Below are 21001 nucleotides of genomic sequence, written 5' to 3' on the forward strand. Positions count from 1 at the left end.
GTGTACTTCACCCAAAATTATGTTCCACGTGAGGTGTTTTTACACTGCAACATTATGTCTAAATTTTCATTGTTCTCTTTGATGATTTACAATTGAATAAATGTTGATAATCTATAGCTTTTAGATAAAAATAAGTGCAAAAGTTGTTCTTTAATCGTATAAACCAATTTGTGCGTAGTAAATTTCTAAAAGTTGGGGCATATTTTACACCTCATGTGAGTAACGCGCAGAACTTAAGCTTCAAGTCAAACAATACAAAAACTAGAGGAAAATTATTTTTTATTGCAGCACGTACACATTTAGTCATAGTATACAGCCAAAATTGTTCCATTGAAAATGACAGAATGAATGATATAATTTTTCACAGTTTGACGTTGGAGAGAAAATATTTAATTTTAATTAATTTTATTATTACAATAAGTACAACGAGCTTAAAAAAAGATATGACGCATGTGATTACGTTATTGTTTAACTTGCCATATACATGTAGTATTCGCATATAAAATATAAGTTCGTAATTAATCCATTCCGACACGTTTTTAAAACTCTAGCAAACCTTGGCCTGAAAAGATTTAAACGAAAATGAACCAAATAAAATTTCCTACATTCCACTGAGGGAAGACTTTCATCCATGCACTTCAAGCTTTCTTGCATCACATCGCTTGTTTGAAGGGTTTACAATGATAATCTTTGCGAGATTGGCTTTCCTGCACGTTTACTCATTGATCGTCTCACACACGCACGTTAATTGAAATCGGCTAAAGTACAACTGGATTCTCTTTCTCCTTCCCGAGATAGAGCGGAGGAATGAATCTCTGCAAACTTTATTATATATAAACAAATTTATGCTACTTTTGCAAATGTTACGACCGTTGTCTCTCAACCAATATACTAATTCCCCGAAAAATAAAATTTTCACATACTAACGAATTGAACATTTTCAGACACGTAAAACGTATCGAATGCAATACATAAAAATGCGCACAATATAATAATAATGTCTGCTCATTTATATTATCGGATAACAGCCTTTGTTTACAAATTCATCCACGATCCGATCGTTCCACCTCGGGAAGGATCGAAAGAGCAACACACTGAATGGAATTCCGCGGGGGGAAAATATACCGCGCTAATCACTTCACTCATCCCACGTGATTAGCGGGTCGCGCGCTCCAGGATGCGAAGCATCGCGGTTCGCGCGCGCGTGTGCGCGCGCGGTTTCCGGCGACGTATCGCTCGATCTTAATAATCGGTTCCGACGCGCCTCGACGATACGTCCGATCATCTTCGCGGCGATGCCGAGTCCTCGGGGGGGGAGATGCTCGCGCGCGCGTCGACTCCTGGAGATCGGCTCGGCGCAAGGTTCTTCCGCATTGCGGCGTCCCGCGCGTCCGTCCGTCCGTTGACACGATGGTTACGCCACTGCGCCACGCGGGCCACGCCGTCGCCGCGCGCGCGTGTGTGTACGTACAAAACACGGCGCACCGCGCACGTACACAGTACACACACACACACACGTGCGCGCTGGCGCTGGCTCGTATTTACAATCGCGTATCGCGTATATATCGGAGCGCCGCGTCGCTGCCATTCGCGCTGGCGCGTGCGCGCGCGCGCTCGGCGCCTGCGTACATCTTGTTTACAACTGCGGAGCTCCGCGTACACATGACCTTTACAAGATAGACACGATCGTCTGTTCGGTTGGCTAGGCGTGAACCCGCGCGCGGCCCGCGAGACGGAGAGAGAAAGAGAAAGGAGGATAGAGCGAGAGAGAGAGAGAGAGGGAGGAGGAGAGGTGTCGCGCGCGCGAGTGTGTTGTGTGTCGTGGCGAGAGAGTCCTATCGCCTTTTGCTGGAAATACATCCGGCGGCCACGTATCCGGCGATTCGCACGGGGCCACGGATTTCAACGCGCGTTGCAAAAAAAAAAAACCGAATCGAAAGTTGCGTCGCGGTCGCGTCCGCGTTGCCACGCGTTGCGTTATTAACGTTGCGTCGCGACTCGCGCGCGGCCCGTCGCGAGTAGTGCCGAGTGGAGTGGAGCCGTGCCGACGATCGACGGTCAACGACGACGGCGACGGCGAACGTCGCTCGGTCGCTTCGCGCGCGCGATCGCGACCACGGTCGCGCGAGTGACGAGACGCGGGCTGGGTGTATATGTGTGCGCTGATATTGTGTCGCGCGCGATCCCGAATACTCTGGTAAGTACGGGCGAGGGTCTGCCACGCGCGCGCGCGCGGCACGCACGCCTGACGACGATTTCGACATGGTTTTGAGGAAGCTCCGAGTTCTGTCGTCTCCGTCGGATCGTGACCCCACCGGGGGCGGACGGACGTGATATATTTTCGAGCACGGCCGATAGTGCGTCGTTAAATCCGAGGTCTCGAGTCCCGGGTATCGTTTCCTCCTCTTCCCGCGCGGTGGAGGAAAGGAGAGGAAGCGGAGCGGAAGAGGAGCCACGAGGAGCAGCTGCGGAGAAGAAGCGCGAAGAGCGTGGAAGTGTGGAAGTCAGTCGCGACGGGGACGGAACGCGCCCGCGCGCGCGACGCGGAGGGAAGAAAGGGCGAGGAGGGGGGGGGAGAGAGGAAAAGGAACCGCGCGGCGCGTTTCCCCCCGCATCGACCTGGAATGCCGCCGTCGCCACGGTTGTTTTGACGTCGGCCGCCGCTATTGCGCATGAAAAAAAAATCGCGTTGCCCTTGGCAGTAGCCTATTTATCGAGAGAGCGCGGCCGCCGTTGCCGATAAGGCGAAAATTTCGGCCAGCCGCCCACCTGCGAGAGTGCGAGGCCCGTCGCCAGTCGCCTCCCGTCTCCGCGGCTCCCGCCCGTCCGTCCGCGCGGACGTACGTACGTCGCGTCGGTCGGTTGCGTTTCCTCGCCGCGCCGTAACACGTTTTCCACGAAAGAGAAGCTCGAGCTCGAGAGAGGGAGAGAGAGAGAGAGAACGCGCCGCCTTGAGTGTCTTTCTCCCTCCCCTTGCGCCTTTCTCCCTCGCGCTGCCTGCGTCGTGTCGTGAATCGTGTGTGCGTTGCGTGCCCAGCGTGCCGCGCGCGCTATTGCCCGCGTATCGCGCTCTCCGTCTGTCTGTCTGGCTGGCCGACTGTCCGACAATCCGACCGACCGTCCGCCCGTCTGTCTGTCTCTGTTCCCTGTGCGCGTGCGTGACCGTCTGTGTTTGTTCCGTGCGCGCGTATGAGAGTGCCCGCCGCGCGCCCCCGTGTGTATACACGTCACCGTCGGTCGGGGACCACGCAGTAAATTGTGTTATTCGGAGAGACAAACAGGTGCAGGAGGAGGGCCTCGTACGCTCGCTCGCTCATAACGGCCGCACCTCGTGGCGTTCGCGCTGACGGTACGCTCGTGTGTCTCTCGCCGACGTTCTCCGTCGCCGTCTCCCTTCCCCGTTCCGTCGCGGACGCGCGCGAATTACCTCTCGCGCGAGGAATGCGCGAGCGGCGGTGGCACGTCTGAGCCATTTGGAGCCGTCGGACGGTGCGCGCGGGACGGCTCGACGGCTCCGCTCGGCGCGCCCGCGAGACCCGAGACCCGTGAGACGCGGCCCGAGATCGGTGGCGGGCGAAATTAGACGAAACCGCGTGACAGGTGGATTCGAGGCGTGCCGAGACGCATAGAAAAAGAGAGAGGGAGAGAGTGATAGCTGAGATAGAAAGGGTAAGAAAGGGAAAGAGACAGGGACGGAGCGAAGGAGGGAGCGAGGCGAGAGTGAGAGAGTGCCGTCGCGACATCTCGGAGTCATCGGGCGCGTTCGGCGTTCGGCGCGATCGCGGAATCTCCCCTACTTGGGTTTCGACGCCGAGGAAGGAAGAGCCGAGCGCGGGACGAGGGTCGGAAAAGAGCGAGGGTGATTGTGAGATTGGGACCGTTTTGTGTCGCCCGTAGTCGCCGTCCGTTCCGTCCGCTCCGTCTCGTGGTGGCCGTGGCGCGCCATTGTTATTGTTGTCGTTACTCCTAACCTACAAGAAGGTGGACGTCCGCCGCCGCCGCCGCGAGGGGTAGAGAGAGAGAGAAAGCGACGCGAGACGCGACGCAAGCACGCCCTCGGATCTCGGGGCTCGGGGCCGCGCGGAGAATCGCTCGGTCGCTCGCGGCGGAGCGCATTGCACATGCGAGCACCCGGCCGCGGTGCTGCAGTTGCTCGCGCGCGCACCTCGCCGTGTATATTTACGTCTCGTTACGTCTCACGAAACGTGCTTTCGCCGTGCGAAGGCACGCGCGCGCGCGAGGGCCGCTCCCGGTGTCGTTTCCGTCGTGACTGTCAATGTGCAACGGCCGACGGGTGCTGAGCGCGCGGTAAAGAGCGTCGACGATCGAACGTCGCGTCGGTCCGCGACGAGGGGGGAAATTTGGTCGGATCGCTCGGATCAGCGACGCGACGCTTTCGTTCTCGCGTTAGAAGGTAGTGGTTCGCTGACACGTTGACGGCCGTTTGTTGTTTATGCCCGTGAAAGTGCGCGGATCGCGCTCCACCGTGGCGATCGAGCGGTGACGTTAATCGGGAGGAGGAGGAGCGAGAGAGTGATATAGATATTGTTGTTTGTAGAGATCGAGAGAGAGAGATAGAAGAGGACGTTTGGCGCAAGTGTGGGAATCCTCGTCGCTCCCGGCCACAATGAACTTCCGCGCCGTTGTGCGTCACGCGGTCTCTCGCTGAGGACAAGGCGCACGTGTGACGACGTGTATCGTGTGAAAACGCGCGCCGCCGACCGCCGACTCGCATGCCCGAGGAGAAAGGAGCAGGGGGCGGGAGGCGAGCGGGGACGATAACAGCATCGGGGATACCATGTGAATGATACGGAGAACGCGAAGGACCCAACGCTTGTCCGCGCGTCCTCCGTGGGATTCGAGGGATTTCGTGATCTACGAATAGCCGACGACAACGACGACGGCGACGACGCTCGTCTCGGTCGTCATCCCGACGATGTCCTCGGGCAGGGGCCCGGCGTCGCCCTCGGGCGGGCCCGTGATCCGCTGCGGCCACCTTAAGAAGCTCAAGACGATGAAGAAGAAGTACTTCGTGCTGCGCGGCGAGAGCCCCGGCTCTTTCGCCTGCCTCGAGTACTACGACAGCAAGAAGAAGTTCGAGAACAGGCAGCCGCCGAAGCGCAGCATCCTCCTGCACAGCTGCTTCAACATCAACAAGCGCGGCGACACCAAGCACAAGCACGTGATCGCGCTCTACACCAAGGACGAGTGCTTCTGCCTGATCCTCGACAACGAGAAGGAGCTGGACGAGTGGCTGAAGGCGATGCTGAGGCTACAGAGCGGGGACGTGCCCGACGGGGAACAGCCGCGGCCTACATTCGGTAAATTGTCTCTCCCCTCCTTCCTCCTCCTCCTCCTCTCCCTCCGGATGTTCGCCGCGCTTTTCGAATTTCCACCCGAAAACGACAAACGCGGGAGAGAATCGACGAGATTTTTCTGCCGCGTCGATTGGTACACGTTTCTCGCCCGATACCCCGTCACCGATCGCCCCCCTACGTGTCGTGCGAACAAAAAAAAATCGCGACCCACCGTCATATCAATCACTGAATGGGATTGATAAGTTGACCTTCTCAAAATTCGGCTTGTACGTTTTGTCCAAGATATTCGCGCGCATGAACTGGGCATGAACTGGGGGCGTGATTTTTTTAGGGGCGCCTAACGACGTGTATGTTGTATGAGATTAAGATTTTTTTTCGATTAATTCTGAAATGCATAAAAGTCGCGAATCACTGGACTATACAGCACTATGGATCGATGCTATGACTCTACGAGCAATTGCGATTTGCGACTCTTATGCATTCCGAAATCCTTCGAAAGAAAGAGTCTCAATCCCAGTAATACCGGGTATACATTGACGCGTGTCTTGCGATTCTCGGACTTCAGATTCTCTAAATGGTCTTTTTTTTATAATATCTATTCTCTTTTGAATCGAAGGATTGTCTCGCGAGACTCGCATAGAAATGTACGCAGCGGTGGATAATTGAATATAACTTCCTGATCTTTCCGACTAATTTTCTAATTTGAGAGATCAAATCTGATTTTTTGAAAAAAATTTAAAAATTATTTTGAATAGTAGTCAGTGCACGAAGACATACGTAATATTCTTACATTAATATTAGACGGTTAATTTAAATATAAACAATAGTAGAAAACAATTTTTAGAAATATACGATAACTTATTTAGTTTATTTCAAATAATTTATTACTTTGGCTATTGATAACTTTTCTTGCTTTCAAAGTATCTTCTAAATTAATTTATTTTTTTTTGTAATTAATAATAAGATGAGCGGAGGAAGCTTTGTAAACTTTTAAAAAATGAAACAATCTGCCAATTTAAATACTCTTTTGTAATCAAACGACTTGAATTAGTATCTTTCATAGAATAACAAGGAAACAATTTACAACAAAAGCAAAATATACTATTAAATTGTTCAGAATATATTAATCATTTTCTTTATAAATATAGAGCGCTGAATTAAATATTACATGGCAATAACTTGACATACTTAACGCCGAATAACTTGACATACCGTCTGTACGCATTTCTGTTACGTCTTGGAAAATATGAGTCGTCTCGTTTTCCGCGGATGATAATTAATTTTTTTCATAGTGATGAGATTATCGCGCACTTATATATATCGATCGGCGTAAGGACCTGCAGCGGAACCTTGGTTGCGCGTACGCGTTTGTTTACGTCTCTCCGATAGAATGAATCGACGACTTTTCCAAGATCCACTGTTTTTCGCGGACTTTACTTTTCATTCCCCCCACTCCCTTTTTTTTCTTTTCGATCAACACGGAAACACGAGATTTTTCTTATAGTTTGAAATGGTTTGATGAAAAGAGTTTTTTTTGTCCACGTATATTGACGTTACAATTTTGTACACATTCTTGAGAAATCTAAATTGGTGTGTGTGTGTGTGTGTACACGAAACTGAAGGATGGATGCAAAGAGTACAATAAAGAAATCTCTCGCTACTATCTGTTTTGTGATTTCCACATTTCGAGCGAGTTACAGCCTTGGAACAAAAATAACGTTGGCAATTGTTTGTGCTCTTGTGTTCTCTGCAGAAACAAAGAAAATAAGAATGATATCGTATAAATACAAAACGCCTTTGTTTCAAATTGCGCATCACTCCTAGGATCTCTGTTTTAAAATAAAAAAATATCCGTTGTTTGTGTGTGTGTGTGTGTGTCTTGGATTACTAGCACAATTCTCTTGACATGTACGAACTTGAATTATTTTATACAAGTATATATCAGTATTTATTATTTTATATATACTTTTGAACGATCAGTATTAAATCAATTCAGTATTTAAATTATAAGCATATTTAATGCAAAGTATACATATAGTAATGCTAATAAATATTTATTTGCATTGCATAAATAGATGTTTATTACCATGATAATTTGCAGCAAGTAAAAGCGCAGTAGATACTTGAATTGATACTTTCCATGTGTATCAATTTGAATACATATGTATATACATATATATATTCAATGTACTTCTCTATTGAAATTAAGTATATATTTATTAATTAAATATTAAATCCACTAATTATGTTCCTGTGTTTCAAATATAAGATTAATGTTTTACATTTTTTGTTTCAGAACACGTATGGCAAGTTACAATGCAAAAACGAGGTCTAGGGGCACGAAAAAACATTCACGGACCCTACAGATTATGCCTCACCGATCAAACTTTAAGTTTAGTGAAGATCGGGGCACAGGATAACTCCGATTCTATCGAGATTTCTGTAAGTTTACATGAAGTATAGTTATAAAAGAGTATAGTATAGTTGCTTTAATATAAACTAGCTTTGTATACTTTTACACGAGTTTTGCTATTTAATAATAACAGAACGCAATAGTCTGCTGTGTGTTGTTTTATTCGAGGTGGTCCGAGATGTATTTAGACGGATCAGTTTTCGACGCGAATAATACAGTAGACGAAAGATTTTGTTTAGACTGAGCGATGCCGCACGTAAAAATAATTGCACACCGTGATGTTTCGACATATGACAGCACTGCTGGTTTGAAAGGCTTATCGTAAAGCTTCGCAAATTATAATGCGCATTATTGTTAAAAATGTATCTCTCATATTTTTGTTGTCATCAGTTGGAGGTCAATAAAGCTTAGCATTTAATATGTTAGAATCAATATAATTTTTAAATTATTTTTTTCTCTTGCAGCTAAATTACATTAGACGATGTGGATTTGCGAACGATATATTCTACATAGAAGTTGGCCGGTCCGCCGTAACTGGGGATGGCGAATTTTGGATGGCAGTCGAAGACAACAATATCGCACTCAATATGTACGATGTGATAACGACTGCAATGAGGAATTCGAAAAGTAGCAAAGACGAGGTGGGACCTCGTCAGAGAACGCGTAGTTCCTCTGCCAACGAAGCCAGCAAACCTATATCCGTTTTGACCCGAAGGCACACGGGTCAAAAGCTTCATAGCTTTTCGCCTTTGGGTAAGTTATAATTTTCGCAAATCTGCTTCCTGTACATATCGTTTATCCATTGTGATTTATACTAGGATGTGAGTTATCAGTTTTTTTACAGTGTATCGTGCTACTTATTGAAATGTGATTTTTCACTTATGTAACTTGGGACACATCGGTTATCATGTGTCTATAATCAGAACTCATCGAAGAAATTGCGTTTGCTTGGATATGCGTCATTTGTGTATTTAAAATCCTTATTACGAATTCCTTTTAAATCCGAACTTGAAATTTTGTCTAATACACCGTTCCTTTACACATAGTTACCGCCAATTGCACACGCACATTAAATTGTATAACCTTAAGAAAACCTGGTGAATTGTCGTATATACATATTAGAGCTCAGCTTTAGAGTAACACGAGTGGGTTTACGGGGTTTACAGAGGAACAGACGACACACAAGGAGCAAGTGGAACCATTGCAAGAGCAGACTGCTACTCCCACTGTTCTCACACAGTGTAGTCAATCTCGGAGTACCTCTTCCACCAATACAGTCACGGGTCTGTTCTCTGTCACAATAGCTATTTGCTTTCCTTCTTTCGCGTTCTATGGATTTTGAATGGCAAAAAAGGACACACAAGAGCAGTGTGAACATGTCATTTATTTTTCTTCAGTTTTTCATTTCATGGAGTATAGAATTTCATCTAAAGACTTGGTCCTGCATTTTTCTTTTACTTTTTACTTCATACACTAGATTTCATACACTAGATGTGCTATATCTAGCAATGTTGTGCTATTTACATGTGTGCAATCAATATGAATTATACTTGCAATTTTTTCAGAAAAAAATAGATTTAAAGAGAATTGCCATTACATTCTTACTTTATCCATACTATTATATCTTGTGGAATAGATTAAGAAATATTTAATGAAGTGAGAAATATTTTCTGAGTGTTAAAAGTAACTTTAAAAATTATTACAATTTATGTTGATATTAAATATGTCAAAATAAATTTCGATTATGGTATGAAATAAATTTGAGCATATACAGATTGAAAAACTAAAGCTGAAACTTTTATACGAATGCAATGATCAATTGTATTAAAAAGGAAAGTCTAGGTCAATCAGTAATGCATTATTTTCTGAGTGTTAGTTTCATGGTGTAAATAGCATGATTAATACAATCAGTCAGTTATCTGGAATCTGTAAATTATCCGATGTCAGGTATTATATATAATGCATCTTGCCAAAATGACGAAAGATAAGAGATTGAATTGGTACCGCTTTATTGTCCTTTTGATGTTATGGATACATGTGTTTTATCGCAATTCTCTTATCATATAAAGGTTATCGTTATAAGGGAAATCAAACTTGAGAGAACAGTTGTTAGTTGGGAACGACTTTTAAAATAGGTTTCGTGTGTCAGACTTGTCAATAACACATCGCGTCGCGAGACATAAGAGATAGATTCTCTGCGGTCATATGTCTTTAACAGCACGATTGGTACATTATCCGTGCCGTATCTGTCGTATTCTGCCGGCACAAGATGCACGTAAGACAAAGACAGAGTTGTGCGATAGTGAGAGGTGTGTGGTTTGCAGCAGTTGCTGGTACCGGGGCTTGGACTACTGGGATTGCCACGACTAATGCCAACAGTGCCGGTACCGCTAGACGTCGTCATTCGGTAGCAAGTCATCCTCATTCCGTCAATAATTCCCAATCCGCTCATGTCACAACAGCAACAAATGCAACTATGACCACCACTACTGTCACTACCACCACCATCACTGCAACCACCACTACCATCACCACCACCATTACTGCGACCGTCACCGCGACGATCACTACAACCACAACCGCGACAATATCCCATCAGAGAACCTTGTCGCTGCCCTTAGCTGCCGTTATTATCAATCAAACGCAACCATCTAAAAGATCCGTTTTACGGTGTATGTATTTCGTTCCGTCATATTTGTTTAATCGATCCGAATCTCTGTTTTATCCTTTAGTGTTTCTGCCATACGCTTGTTATGCTCTTTTCCGTTACGCATTCGGTCCTTCCAAACTGTATTACAATTGTAAAATTTTGTTAGCATGCTGTTAAGTGCACGATATATTAAACAAATGCTTTAGTTTGTATCTTCTATTTATTCATTACTGAATATAAGGAATGGATATGTTTTGTACATTTCTCCTGGATGCTCCATAGTGTTGATACTTGGATAATAATCTCTGCAAACTATCGGTTATTGAAATCCTCATTTTGCTTTATTTAATTTCTACATAACCCGAATTCTGCAAATGCGCGGAATATTTGACGAAATATTGACCATGATTATTGTTGATTGCTTAACTTAAGAAAAAAAATATATATATATATTTAACAATAAACAATATGTTATGTACATATATGTATATGCGAACATAAAACTAACCGCTGTTGCTATGCTGGGACAATAGGACTGGCTTCTTTCTACCATGCGAGTAAGGATCACGAGGAGATTTCTGACAAGTATCTTTACAGGTGCCACTGGGCGCGATCGATGTGACAGTTTGCCGTCGAGGGCTCGTACCACCAGCGAGGGGCAGCCGGCCACGATCGTGTTGAGCCATCCTAGAGGAGCCCATATCATGTCGCACGTACCGCGACCGCATTCCATGTGTGGACGAGGTCTCTCGTATTCTCCACCAGTCACGTCGATGCCTATTAGTCCGTCTTCCGATGTCTGCTCGTCGGATTCGGCCGGATCGTCACCCTCGATGGATGATTGTGGTGAAAATATTATGGAAGAAAGCACTATCTCGAGGTACGGGCATTCCTTGACACCCGACGAGCCCGTAATTTTAGACAAGAAAGGTGATGACTATGCCCTGTGGTCGACATCACATCCACATCTGAAATACTCGCCAAACTTTAAATCTCATTCGCCCTCTCAGGTGAGTGCACTCGTAATATCGTTTCTAAATTTAATTAAAAAGTTTTTATAAAACAGTATAAGAATATTGTAAACTATCTTCTGGTCTATACAGTAGGAAAATTTATAAAGACATCTAGTATTAAAAAAAATCTTTTTGTAGCAGTCTTTTTATAACAATAAAATAAAATTTTTATTTTTACTGGTTTGTATGGTCTACATTTTATTTCAATAAAATGATATCTAGTTCAAATAAAGTAATATCAAGCTGTTTTATGTGTTAATTAACGGATAAGTAATTAATCGACAATTTATCGGTTGTAGAGTTCCTACCAGAGTGAAATGTACAGTCCTTGTGGTTCGAGTCCGGGCCGCGGTGGTGTGTACATGCCCATGAGTCCTGCAACGACGGCCCACTCGCATTCCCGCGGATCGTCCCTTGTAGAAGAAAGCACCGTGGACGGTTACGTACCGATGGCACCGGTTGGAGATGACGGTTACGTCGATATGGATCCTGTAAATAGTCACAACGGTCACTTTCCGGACGATATGTCGCAGAACGACGGCAGTAGCTGTTCTGTCACATCCGGCACGCCTAGTACGGATTTGCGGTTTTCCGAGTATCACTTGGATAAAGTAACCAGCTTCTTGACACCTGGGGAAGATCTGCAAGCCAGACCGACCAGAGCTTATTCCGTTGGATCCAGACCGGAACAAGCCAATAGGCATCGCAAAAATAGGTATGAACTTTACGGGTTAAGGTTTAGCTAAGTATATATTAACGTAATGTACTACGTATATTATTGATCGGATAAAATATTAAATTTGATAAAATTCTGTGACGGTTTGCGCATGCGTGATTTGAGAGACCGTCTTAAATGAGCTTTAAACATCATCTAAACATATCACCGACATAATGATATGAACAAGATCTATAATTTTGCTATGGTATTCTTTGCACAGGTTGGACATCACTCCGCAAGATGCCAATAGAGTACGAGCATTTTCCGTAGGTAGTCGGTCTAAGAGGCCCGAGATCGGAAGGCTAGCCAATATAATTACCGCGCCGTTACCTTCTTCGGACACCTCGAATTCGAAGTCGAGTTCCGCGCCGTTGTTGTCGAGCTCTTGGGGACACAACTCGGGTTGCTCCGGAGCGTCCGATCGCATGGAGGATCTCATGGAATTGGATTTCACGAGGCCCAGTATTCCGACCGCTCTCTCCTCGCCTCCGTCATCCTGTTCCCAGCCTCAATCGCAACCGCAACCGTACTCTACTTATTCTACTGCCACCGACACTAGTTCCTACGTCGACATGTCGCCCGGACAAGCTCCCATATCGACCACTGCCCCATACGTCGATATGAGTGGCATAAATAAGGTATTATCGATATATCAATGTTCAATTTGCTGATAAAAATTGCCGCAGAGCCGTTAAGACAATGTAATTTTTTTTATTACAGATCAATCGCAATAACAATAATAATACAATCACTGCCAACCACAATCATAGCCACATACATATATCATCGTTAACTTTCGCCCATAAACCTGTAATTACAACTTTAAAGCCGGTAGAAGAAGCGGAAGGACCCTACATGAAGATGGACGGTACAATAGAGGATTGGACGCATTCGGAAGCGAGCCCGAAACAAGTGTCATCACCTATTCAAGAGGATACCTATCAAACAAATGGGCCACCAGGTATTATTCCATAAACATTTATTACAGAAAAATCCCTCGTATAATATTATGATATAATAAAAATAATACTGTGGAAATTACTATGAATATTCAGGTAGCACAAGAACGGCACCGGTAGATCTTCCACAACCGAGGCGTCCTCCGGAGGGGTATGTCGAGATGTCTTTTAAAGCGCGGCCGAGTTTGGAGCAAGACTACATAAACATGAGCATGGGAAACAATCGAAACAATCGTAAAACACGAACGGGTAGTCGCAAGGAAAAATCGCGATCGCAACCAATTGCGATTCAGGCGGGCAGCAAGCCGTCTAAAACTCCAAACTTTCTACCTTTGAACGGAAGTCCGACATCCGAGAGTCTGGCGAGCACGCCCGCCTCTCCGCCGCGAGCAACGCCAACGGGTTCCTCGGCCACGATCTTTCCTTTTTCCCTGAACAGTCCACAGTCACCCGTGAAGCCTTTCACGAAGAAAAACGATGAGTTCTCCACGACAGACATTTCCAACCAAAATAAGAACAATGAATACGCGGTGATGGAACCCGCGAAGAGGCTTTGCACGTCATGTTCTACCCCATTGACGGAGACGATGTCCTCGTCGAAGGTGAATAACGAGAAACCACCTAGTCCTGTAGAGAAGAATGTTCGGGTTATATTCAAGTCTTCGTCATCGCAAGAACATGGTAAGCCCATTAACGTAATAACGAAAAAACTTTCGGATCTAACGGTGTCGAAACCACGTCTCGTCACGGCCTCGCCGAACACCAGTCCTACTTTGACGGGTTTCAAGCCGTCGACCGTGCAACAACCGAAGCCATCCTCGCCAAAGTTCATCGACGAGACTCCCACGCCTACGCCCACATCTACACCCACACCTACGCCAAGTCCGTTGGACAGCGAGGGTTACGAGAAGCTCCAACCGGGCGCGACAATACTGCATTACGCTAGTCTCGATCTACCGGAGATCGATAATCCAGCGCCTGTATCGCCGGCGTCCACGCAGGAGAATTTCACGTACGCCGAGATCGACTTTGCGAAACTCAAGCAGACCTAAAATATGTGCTATCCTGAATGCGCATATTTTGCCGTCCTCGTGTCGCACACAAGGCCGTGCGTGACGGGATGGCTTGGCTGACGCCTCTTGTGTTCCCCACGATAGCAACGAGTAGGCAGGGTATAATCGATCGTTCTGACATTGGCTCGGCTGGTCTAACGAACAAGGCGCCGGGTATAGGAACTGTATATATATAATTCATTTCTTTTTCTCTCCAGCCTAATGGCATTATACCGCTCGCCGATCTTTCTAGTGTATGGATTGGCAGCTTATTTTAAATCGTTTGAAAAATAAGCATCGTTGGTACCTATAGTTCTGGTTGTACTGCATTAATATCGTATTTTATCGGAACGATGTGAAATTTTTTAACATAGGCGAAATATACTTTTTGTCGCTGATTCCGAAGAGAGTCCTCAAATCTGTCTACATATATTATGCTATTTCTAATATTAAACGGTCGATAAGTTTTAACAGAAAGGAACAAAATATGAAAATGTTATCTTTTATTTTAGTTAAATACTATATTTGTATAATTGGTCAGTAGAAGGAATTTCTTGATATTAGATATATCACCTAGTTAAATGAGAGGGAATTGGTTGTAAAAATGTATAAACCTTTTAAATTTTAATTTTGTTAGTGGACTTGCGTGTTATCTCTATCAAAATTTATTTTGTTTTGTATTATATTTCCAGATGCTGACAAGCCAAATATATATAAGTCAATTCTTTTTGCGAGCTATGATATCTGTGTGTGTATATATGCATATATATGTACGTATCTATATACATGTTTATGCATGTATATATACATACATATATGTATATATACATATACATATACACACCCGAATTTAACTTGTATATTTATAATTATCTCCTAATATATGTGACGATGAAATTTATTTATATCGAGTGTTTTGGTGAAGCTGCGCTCGTAAACAACATAAATTCTATTACTTTTCAGTACGCGTATAAATTTTAACGATGTACCTTTTATTTGCGCAATGTAAATTCTACTGAATTTGATTCTTCTGGAAAATCTGCACATCATTGTTCTGTACAGAGAATAGCATGTTACTCTATCTACATGTTCGCTTACTTACCCTAACGTTTTATAACAGCCAAATTATCCGGAGTTTGAGTATATTTGTGCATTGTTTTTAATTTTTAAAAAAGTAATATACATATATGTGTATATACTTGCGCGACATTGTGTGACATAAGATATCGGCTTCTGTTTTAAATATTTTATCTTTTTCCGAAATCTTTGGACATTCAATGAGACCTTAAGTAAACGGAATCTGCGAAATATCTTTAGACGTAAGAGAAAACGTGAAATCATGGATTTGCAATTTTTAACTCGAAAAGATCGTTCTAAGTCTAATCTTGCGCCAGGAATGCGTACCGATTCGTCGGTCTTCCTCGAAACGGACAAAAATTCTCACGACCCTCCAACGAAACGCCCCTGCTTTTAGACGTTGCGACTAACCCGTTGATATATCAGCGCTAATTGGAATTAAATTTAAAACGAAATTGAGGTATCGTAAGCTTTAGGAATATCGTATAGAATACGGTGGTGTGTAACAGTACACTACCAGAAACATAAGTACTGAAAGAGAAACGCGACGAGTCTGGTCTTCGTAAACGATTACTGCGAACTGGATGAAATTCCGCAGAGCGAAACCGAACGCTCAAACGGAGATACATTCGTGTTGCGCTCTCGCGTCTCCTCTGTGCCGAATTTTAATCCGACTGTCTCCTCGCGAAGGAATGTTACCCGCCAATGTTAGATCGACATCTCTCATAGAATTCATATTGCAGACAAAATAGATGTTCCGTACAATGGCAGTATACACGTGTTATAACGCTTTTCATATAAATTATGAAGGGCCGAAAGGGACCTCGAAAGAGAGCTAATTCGGCTTCGTACACACATATACATATACACACGTACACGTAAAACATACGGTCGCATTACGCGTATACATATATGCATATTCGTGCTGCAGGATATTCTGTGAAAACGGTACAACCGGCGTTCGTGCCGGGGGACGGTACAAAGAAAGATGGTTTAGAATAAGAGGAATATTTAAGAAGAAAAAAAAAGAACAAAAGAGAGGAAAAAAGAGGATACGATAAAGATGCCTATGTCCTATGTATAATGAATCGATCCTTATCAATAGTGCGGCTTAAATCGTTTGAGCTAAAAAAAAATATATATACGTTCTTTGCATGTATCTTATTTAAACATATTGCGGTTGTATCGTAACGTACAGGGTGTCTTGTATATGCACACGTATGTCCGAGTTTTCGCATGGGTTTTTGCGAGAGCGTGTGCGTGCGTGCGTGCATGTGTGCGTAAATGCGTGAGGGCGTGTGTGCGTACGCTATGGGTTTTTTTGCTGTGCGTGTATGTGAAAGTATATACGTGACGGACATGCGTGTACATATACATATATGTACACACACATACACATACATATATATATAAATATATATGTTATAAATATTAAGTATAATAATAATTAATAAACTCGCAATATACGCCGTTGTTTCATTTCCTGTTTACCTTATGGAAACATCTCGTAAACTCTAAGGGTATTGCTTCTGAGGAAAGAGACCTGATTAAATTGTTAACTTATAATTATTTCTTAAGCTCCCATTTGTGTAATATTTTTCTTATATTATCTAAATAGTTTATAATTCTAATATAAATATTATATAATATTAAAATTTATGCGATTGATAAGTTCAATTAGGAATTTTATGAATGAAAACTTTCGTATTTACGCGTTATTCGCTTTCAGAGCTTTACGATCAAAGTTATTTAACTGTTTACTTGTTTTACATGATAAATCTTTATCTTGGAGTCATTGAGTATTAAGCTATACATGTATATTCGAGCGTTATTAATTTAGTACTATATATCTAAAAGTAGAATGTTTAAAATTATCATTTTTTTTTACATATTTTTTAATCTAATTTGAGAAAGATTATGATAAACATTTTACGAAATATAAAATATACCGATGTGTTCTAAATATTTTCCGCTAGATGTCATCAGGTGCTCTATATTTGTATAGCGAACTTTTCCAGCGGGTACTAATTTACAAGTGTGCCCGGAGTATTCGTATAATTGTGAATCTGTATATTACTCTCCTACGACTCATTGTATATCTTCAGCCTAACAAGCTTGTTCTTAGGGGCTGGTCTTAAAAAAAAAAAAAACGCGATTTTTCAAATCGGTTCTCGCATGTGTGCGCTCAATTGATTTTATCAACTGAACATAACATTTATTAATTTGTATATCAAAGTTAAGGATTCATGTGGAATATGTGGATCCAATAATATTGAAACTCGGCACGCATTTATTCGAATAAGTTTTTAATTTAAGCTCCATTAAAATGGAGCTTCATCTCGAACAGTAATTAGAGTACTACGTTACCGATATTTTACAAATGTAATACAATCTGTTTTGTCAACATGCAATTTCTTAAGGAAATCAAAATGCTTCAAACTGTTTAAAAATTACACAGAGTATCGTTTAAAGCAAAACTAATATCATATTAAAATGTCAAGCCAATTGACCACATGATTTCCAAGAAAAATTAAAGTTAGAGTTTTATACAGAGTGAGGCATTTAAAAGAAGTACGTGCACATATGATATACTTATTACAAGATATATTGATTATTTATTTGAAAATACAGAACTCGCTTCGGAATGTTTTATAGTGAGAATTAATTCTAAATATATATTATACGCATAATATAATCTTGAATAAAATTAAACTTTATTATGTGATTATAAAAAAGTAATGAAATTTTGTTTTGAATTTAATATTATAAATGAATTTTATAACAAATTAACATTATAACAGAAAGTTTAAAATTATTATTTTTTGAATCAGTTAAGTATCGCGAAAAGTTTATATTTTTCTTGAGTTCCTTCAGCATTTTTCGTAGATTTTTATTTTTATAAATTGTCAAAAATAGCAAACGGTCATCGTAGCTTGGAATAAATTTAATGCAGCAAATGCAATGTAATATTTGGAAATTAATATATAATAGGAGAATTTAAAAATAAGAAACATTTATCAAGATTTCTATATATTGCAGAAATAAAGTATTGTATTAAAATAATATGTAAATAATGTGTAAACGTTTATTAAATTTAGAAAAAAAACATCAAATATTAGATAAATATTATAATATTTTAAGGGGATCCTGAAGTCGGTCTGTAATACCGAAACTTGTTTTAACCTCAACTTGCGAAAACATTCGCTTTATATAAAAATTTTACAATGTATTGTTACAAAAAGATTGTGTAGGTTTAGTGACTAAACCTAATTCTGACAACGGTATCGTATTTTTGAATGTAATCCGCTGGCCACGCCACAATCTTTTTGTAACAATACATTGTAGAATTTTTATATAAAGCGAATGTTTTCGCAAGTTGAGGTTAAAACAAGTTTCGGTATTACAGACCGACTTCAGGATCCCCTTAATGAGAATAGTAACAAATATTTATTCATTAAAATCGCAGAATTTGCATTATGACCTGACTATGTCGTGGTCGTAGGATACGAGGATAAAAAGGCCATTGCACGTAACAAAGTTTTAGTCATAATCGTAAGGCCATAAGAAAATAGACCAATCACACTCGATTATTCTTCGAGCTCAAGAAGAATAATCGACTGTGATTGGTCTATTTTCTTACGGTCTTACGATTATGACTAAAACTTTGTTACGTGCAATGGCCTTAAGTATAGGTTTAGGATTAGTTGATGACGACGGAAAATCTAAATTCGCTTTTCTTTACGTGCCGCGTCAATGAGGGACCGGATAAATGATAAATACTTGTATTTACAAGGATATTTTACAATATGGGACTTTTAAAGTAGCAGTTTTTTGTGTTCTTGTTTGTGTCAATCGTGGGGCTAAAGCCCCGAGACTTAACTGCAGGTAAACACACGCTAAAAACACGCGCGCGACGGACGACTTAAAGGACATGGTCTCATAAAATGGCATCGGCCATTGTTACGTCTTCGCACAGGCGCATTGAGTAGGTCATCTTTGCGTGGCGTCTGCAGTTTCACTTTATCTTTTTTTTTTTTAATATAAAAAGCAGATTTATAACAGTGGAGAAAGTCTAAAGAAAAGAGTCCTAAAGACGACACTCAATAAAGAGATAACTAAACGGAGGGAAAGGAAATGCCAATAAGAAAAGAATGACAGCAGATTATCGCTCCTTCAACGATAAAGTCTACACTTTATTATTTCATTCGAAAGCGCAACTTAATTCCTATGCAATGCATTGTATTTCAAGGGGATACAAGTATATATAAAAGATGAAGAAGTATAACGCGCGCATATACGCGTCCTTGTGGATTATTCGCGATAAAAATAATACGGTCTGCGTGTTCTTCCTCGACTTTTACGCACTTTATACGCGCGTGCCACCGCGTGCATGCGCGTTATCAAACGTGTTTACGACGATTCGAGAGTCGTCTCCTGAGAGAAGGAGCCTCGTCGGTGAGGGCCGAACGCGTGAATTCAGACACACTCGCGCGAGCGGGCGTATGCCTGCTAATTGGAGCTGGGGGGCTAATTGATTACGGGGCGGCCGTTTTACGATGTTTGGCGAACATGTCATCTCGCGAGCCGTCTGGCTTGCGCGCATGTACGACGGTGACGCGCTGCCGTGGGTGGAGCTCGGTGGAGAAACGGGCGTCGCGGTGTCGACGTCCGGGTTTCCACGAGTGTCTGAACCGGGAGAATTGCGGAGAATCGATCAGGGGGAGAGAGCCTCTCCAGGAAGCGTGTGCTCTCGGGGGCCTCTCTCTGCTCGTCTTGCCACACTTGTCGAAGCGACGACTTGTTATTTATTCGGATAGCTCGCTTGACGTTTATTCGACGCACACATGCACGCGCGCACTCCTCTCGATGTTTATTCGGCACACATATTTATTCGACGCTTCAACGACAGACACGCTTATTCCGATTGTTGTAACATAACGAACGATACGTTGATCGGAAACAAAATCTATTCGCTCTCAGTAGCGTCGCCCAACATCGCGATATTATTTATAACGTCTATTGGTTCAAACTGGTCTTTAAATTATTATTATCTTTCTAGAAATTTATTTTACGTATTTATTTTACGGCCCTCTATTTTAAACACGATTAATGTATGATAATAATTTCACAGCTATCAGAGAAAGCTATATCTAATTTTATTCTATTCTTCTAAAAGCTATTCATTAATCATTTTCATCGATTTGTTAAGAAAGATATATATTTCTATTAACCTTTCTTCGCGTTTCTTTCGGAACTTGTACGTAGTAATAATTAATAAAATCGCTTCCTTTTTTTACGCGTATGTGTTATTACGCTGGAAAAAGAATCGAACGATAGATAAGAATCAATTTGCTCCCGATGGCGTCGCGCGCTTCGTCATCAGCGTAAAATACGTCGCTTAATCCGCAAACGATATTTTCGTAACGCACTTTTGTACCTGTAATTAATGGAATATTTCCGGCCGACCGTGCCGGAGCATGCCAATTTACCGTCGCATTTGCCTACGCGCGTATTTGCGCCGGAGTCACGGATTTGACGTGAGGCACCGGTGGTACACACACGCGGCCCCCGTCGGTGTTTGTGTCTCTCCGCGTGTTCACCGGTAAACGAGAAGGGGTGCAGGCCCCGCGGGGGTTGGAGGCCAGGGGTTGAAGCCATTACCGTCACAAAGCTACCATCAGATTGCCGTCGGGGCTCGGGCTGCCTCTCTTCGCGTGTCTGTCGTTTTCGCTCTCTCTCTCTCCGTCTCCGTCGCTTTTCTCCCTTTCTCCCTCGCTCGCTCGCTTCGTTCGTATTCATGA

General features: G+C 42.9%; 1 protein-coding gene across 3 annotated transcripts; it reads left to right on the plus strand.

Annotated features, from left to right (window-relative positions):
• Window positions 1-1239: 1239 nt before the first annotated feature.
• Chico (insulin receptor substrate 1 chico) lies at window positions 1240-16666 on the plus strand. Of its 3 annotated transcripts, XM_071772827.1 has the most exons (11): window positions 1240-2197; window positions 4559-5321; window positions 7615-7760; window positions 8196-8484; window positions 8898-9014; window positions 10059-10403; window positions 10979-11391; window positions 11694-12109; window positions 12333-12750; window positions 12833-13073; window positions 13168-16666. In XM_071772827.1, the coding sequence occupies exons 2-11, from the start codon at window positions 4937-4939 to the stop codon at window positions 14121-14123; spliced, it is 3726 nt and encodes a 1241-aa protein (XP_071628928.1). In that variant the 5' UTR covers window positions 1240-2197; window positions 4559-4936; the 3' UTR covers window positions 14124-16666. The 3 variants fall into 3 exon arrangements, with proteins under 3 accessions (XP_071628928.1, XP_071628930.1, XP_071628931.1); XM_071772829.1 differs by lacking the exons at window positions 1240-2197; window positions 10059-10403 and having other exon boundaries at window positions 2223-5321; XM_071772830.1 differs by lacking the exons at window positions 1240-2197; window positions 8898-9014; window positions 10059-10403 and having other exon boundaries at window positions 2223-5321.
• Window positions 16667-21001: the final 4335 nt, after the last annotated feature.

This window comes from Temnothorax longispinosus, chromosome 3 (genome assembly GCF_030848805.1).
Source record: "Temnothorax longispinosus isolate EJ_2023e chromosome 3, Tlon_JGU_v1, whole genome shotgun sequence".
In the NCBI taxonomy this organism is placed as follows: Eukaryota; Metazoa; Arthropoda; class Insecta; order Hymenoptera; family Formicidae; genus Temnothorax; species Temnothorax longispinosus.

Bases quoted from the DNA above. Each gene is read 5' to 3' on its own strand.
- Chico (XM_071772827.1), top strand. From the start codon at position 4,937: ATGTCCTCGGGCAGGGGCCCGGCGTCGCCCTCGGGCGGGCCCGTGATC. The intron at 10,404-10,978 runs GTATGTATTTCG...GTATCTTTACAG, and splicing joins TAAAAGATCCGTTTTACGGT to GTGCCACTGGGCGCGATCGA. The intron at 12,110-12,332 runs GTATGAACTTTA...TTCTTTGCACAG, and splicing joins AATAGGCATCGCAAAAATAG to GTTGGACATCACTCCGCAAG.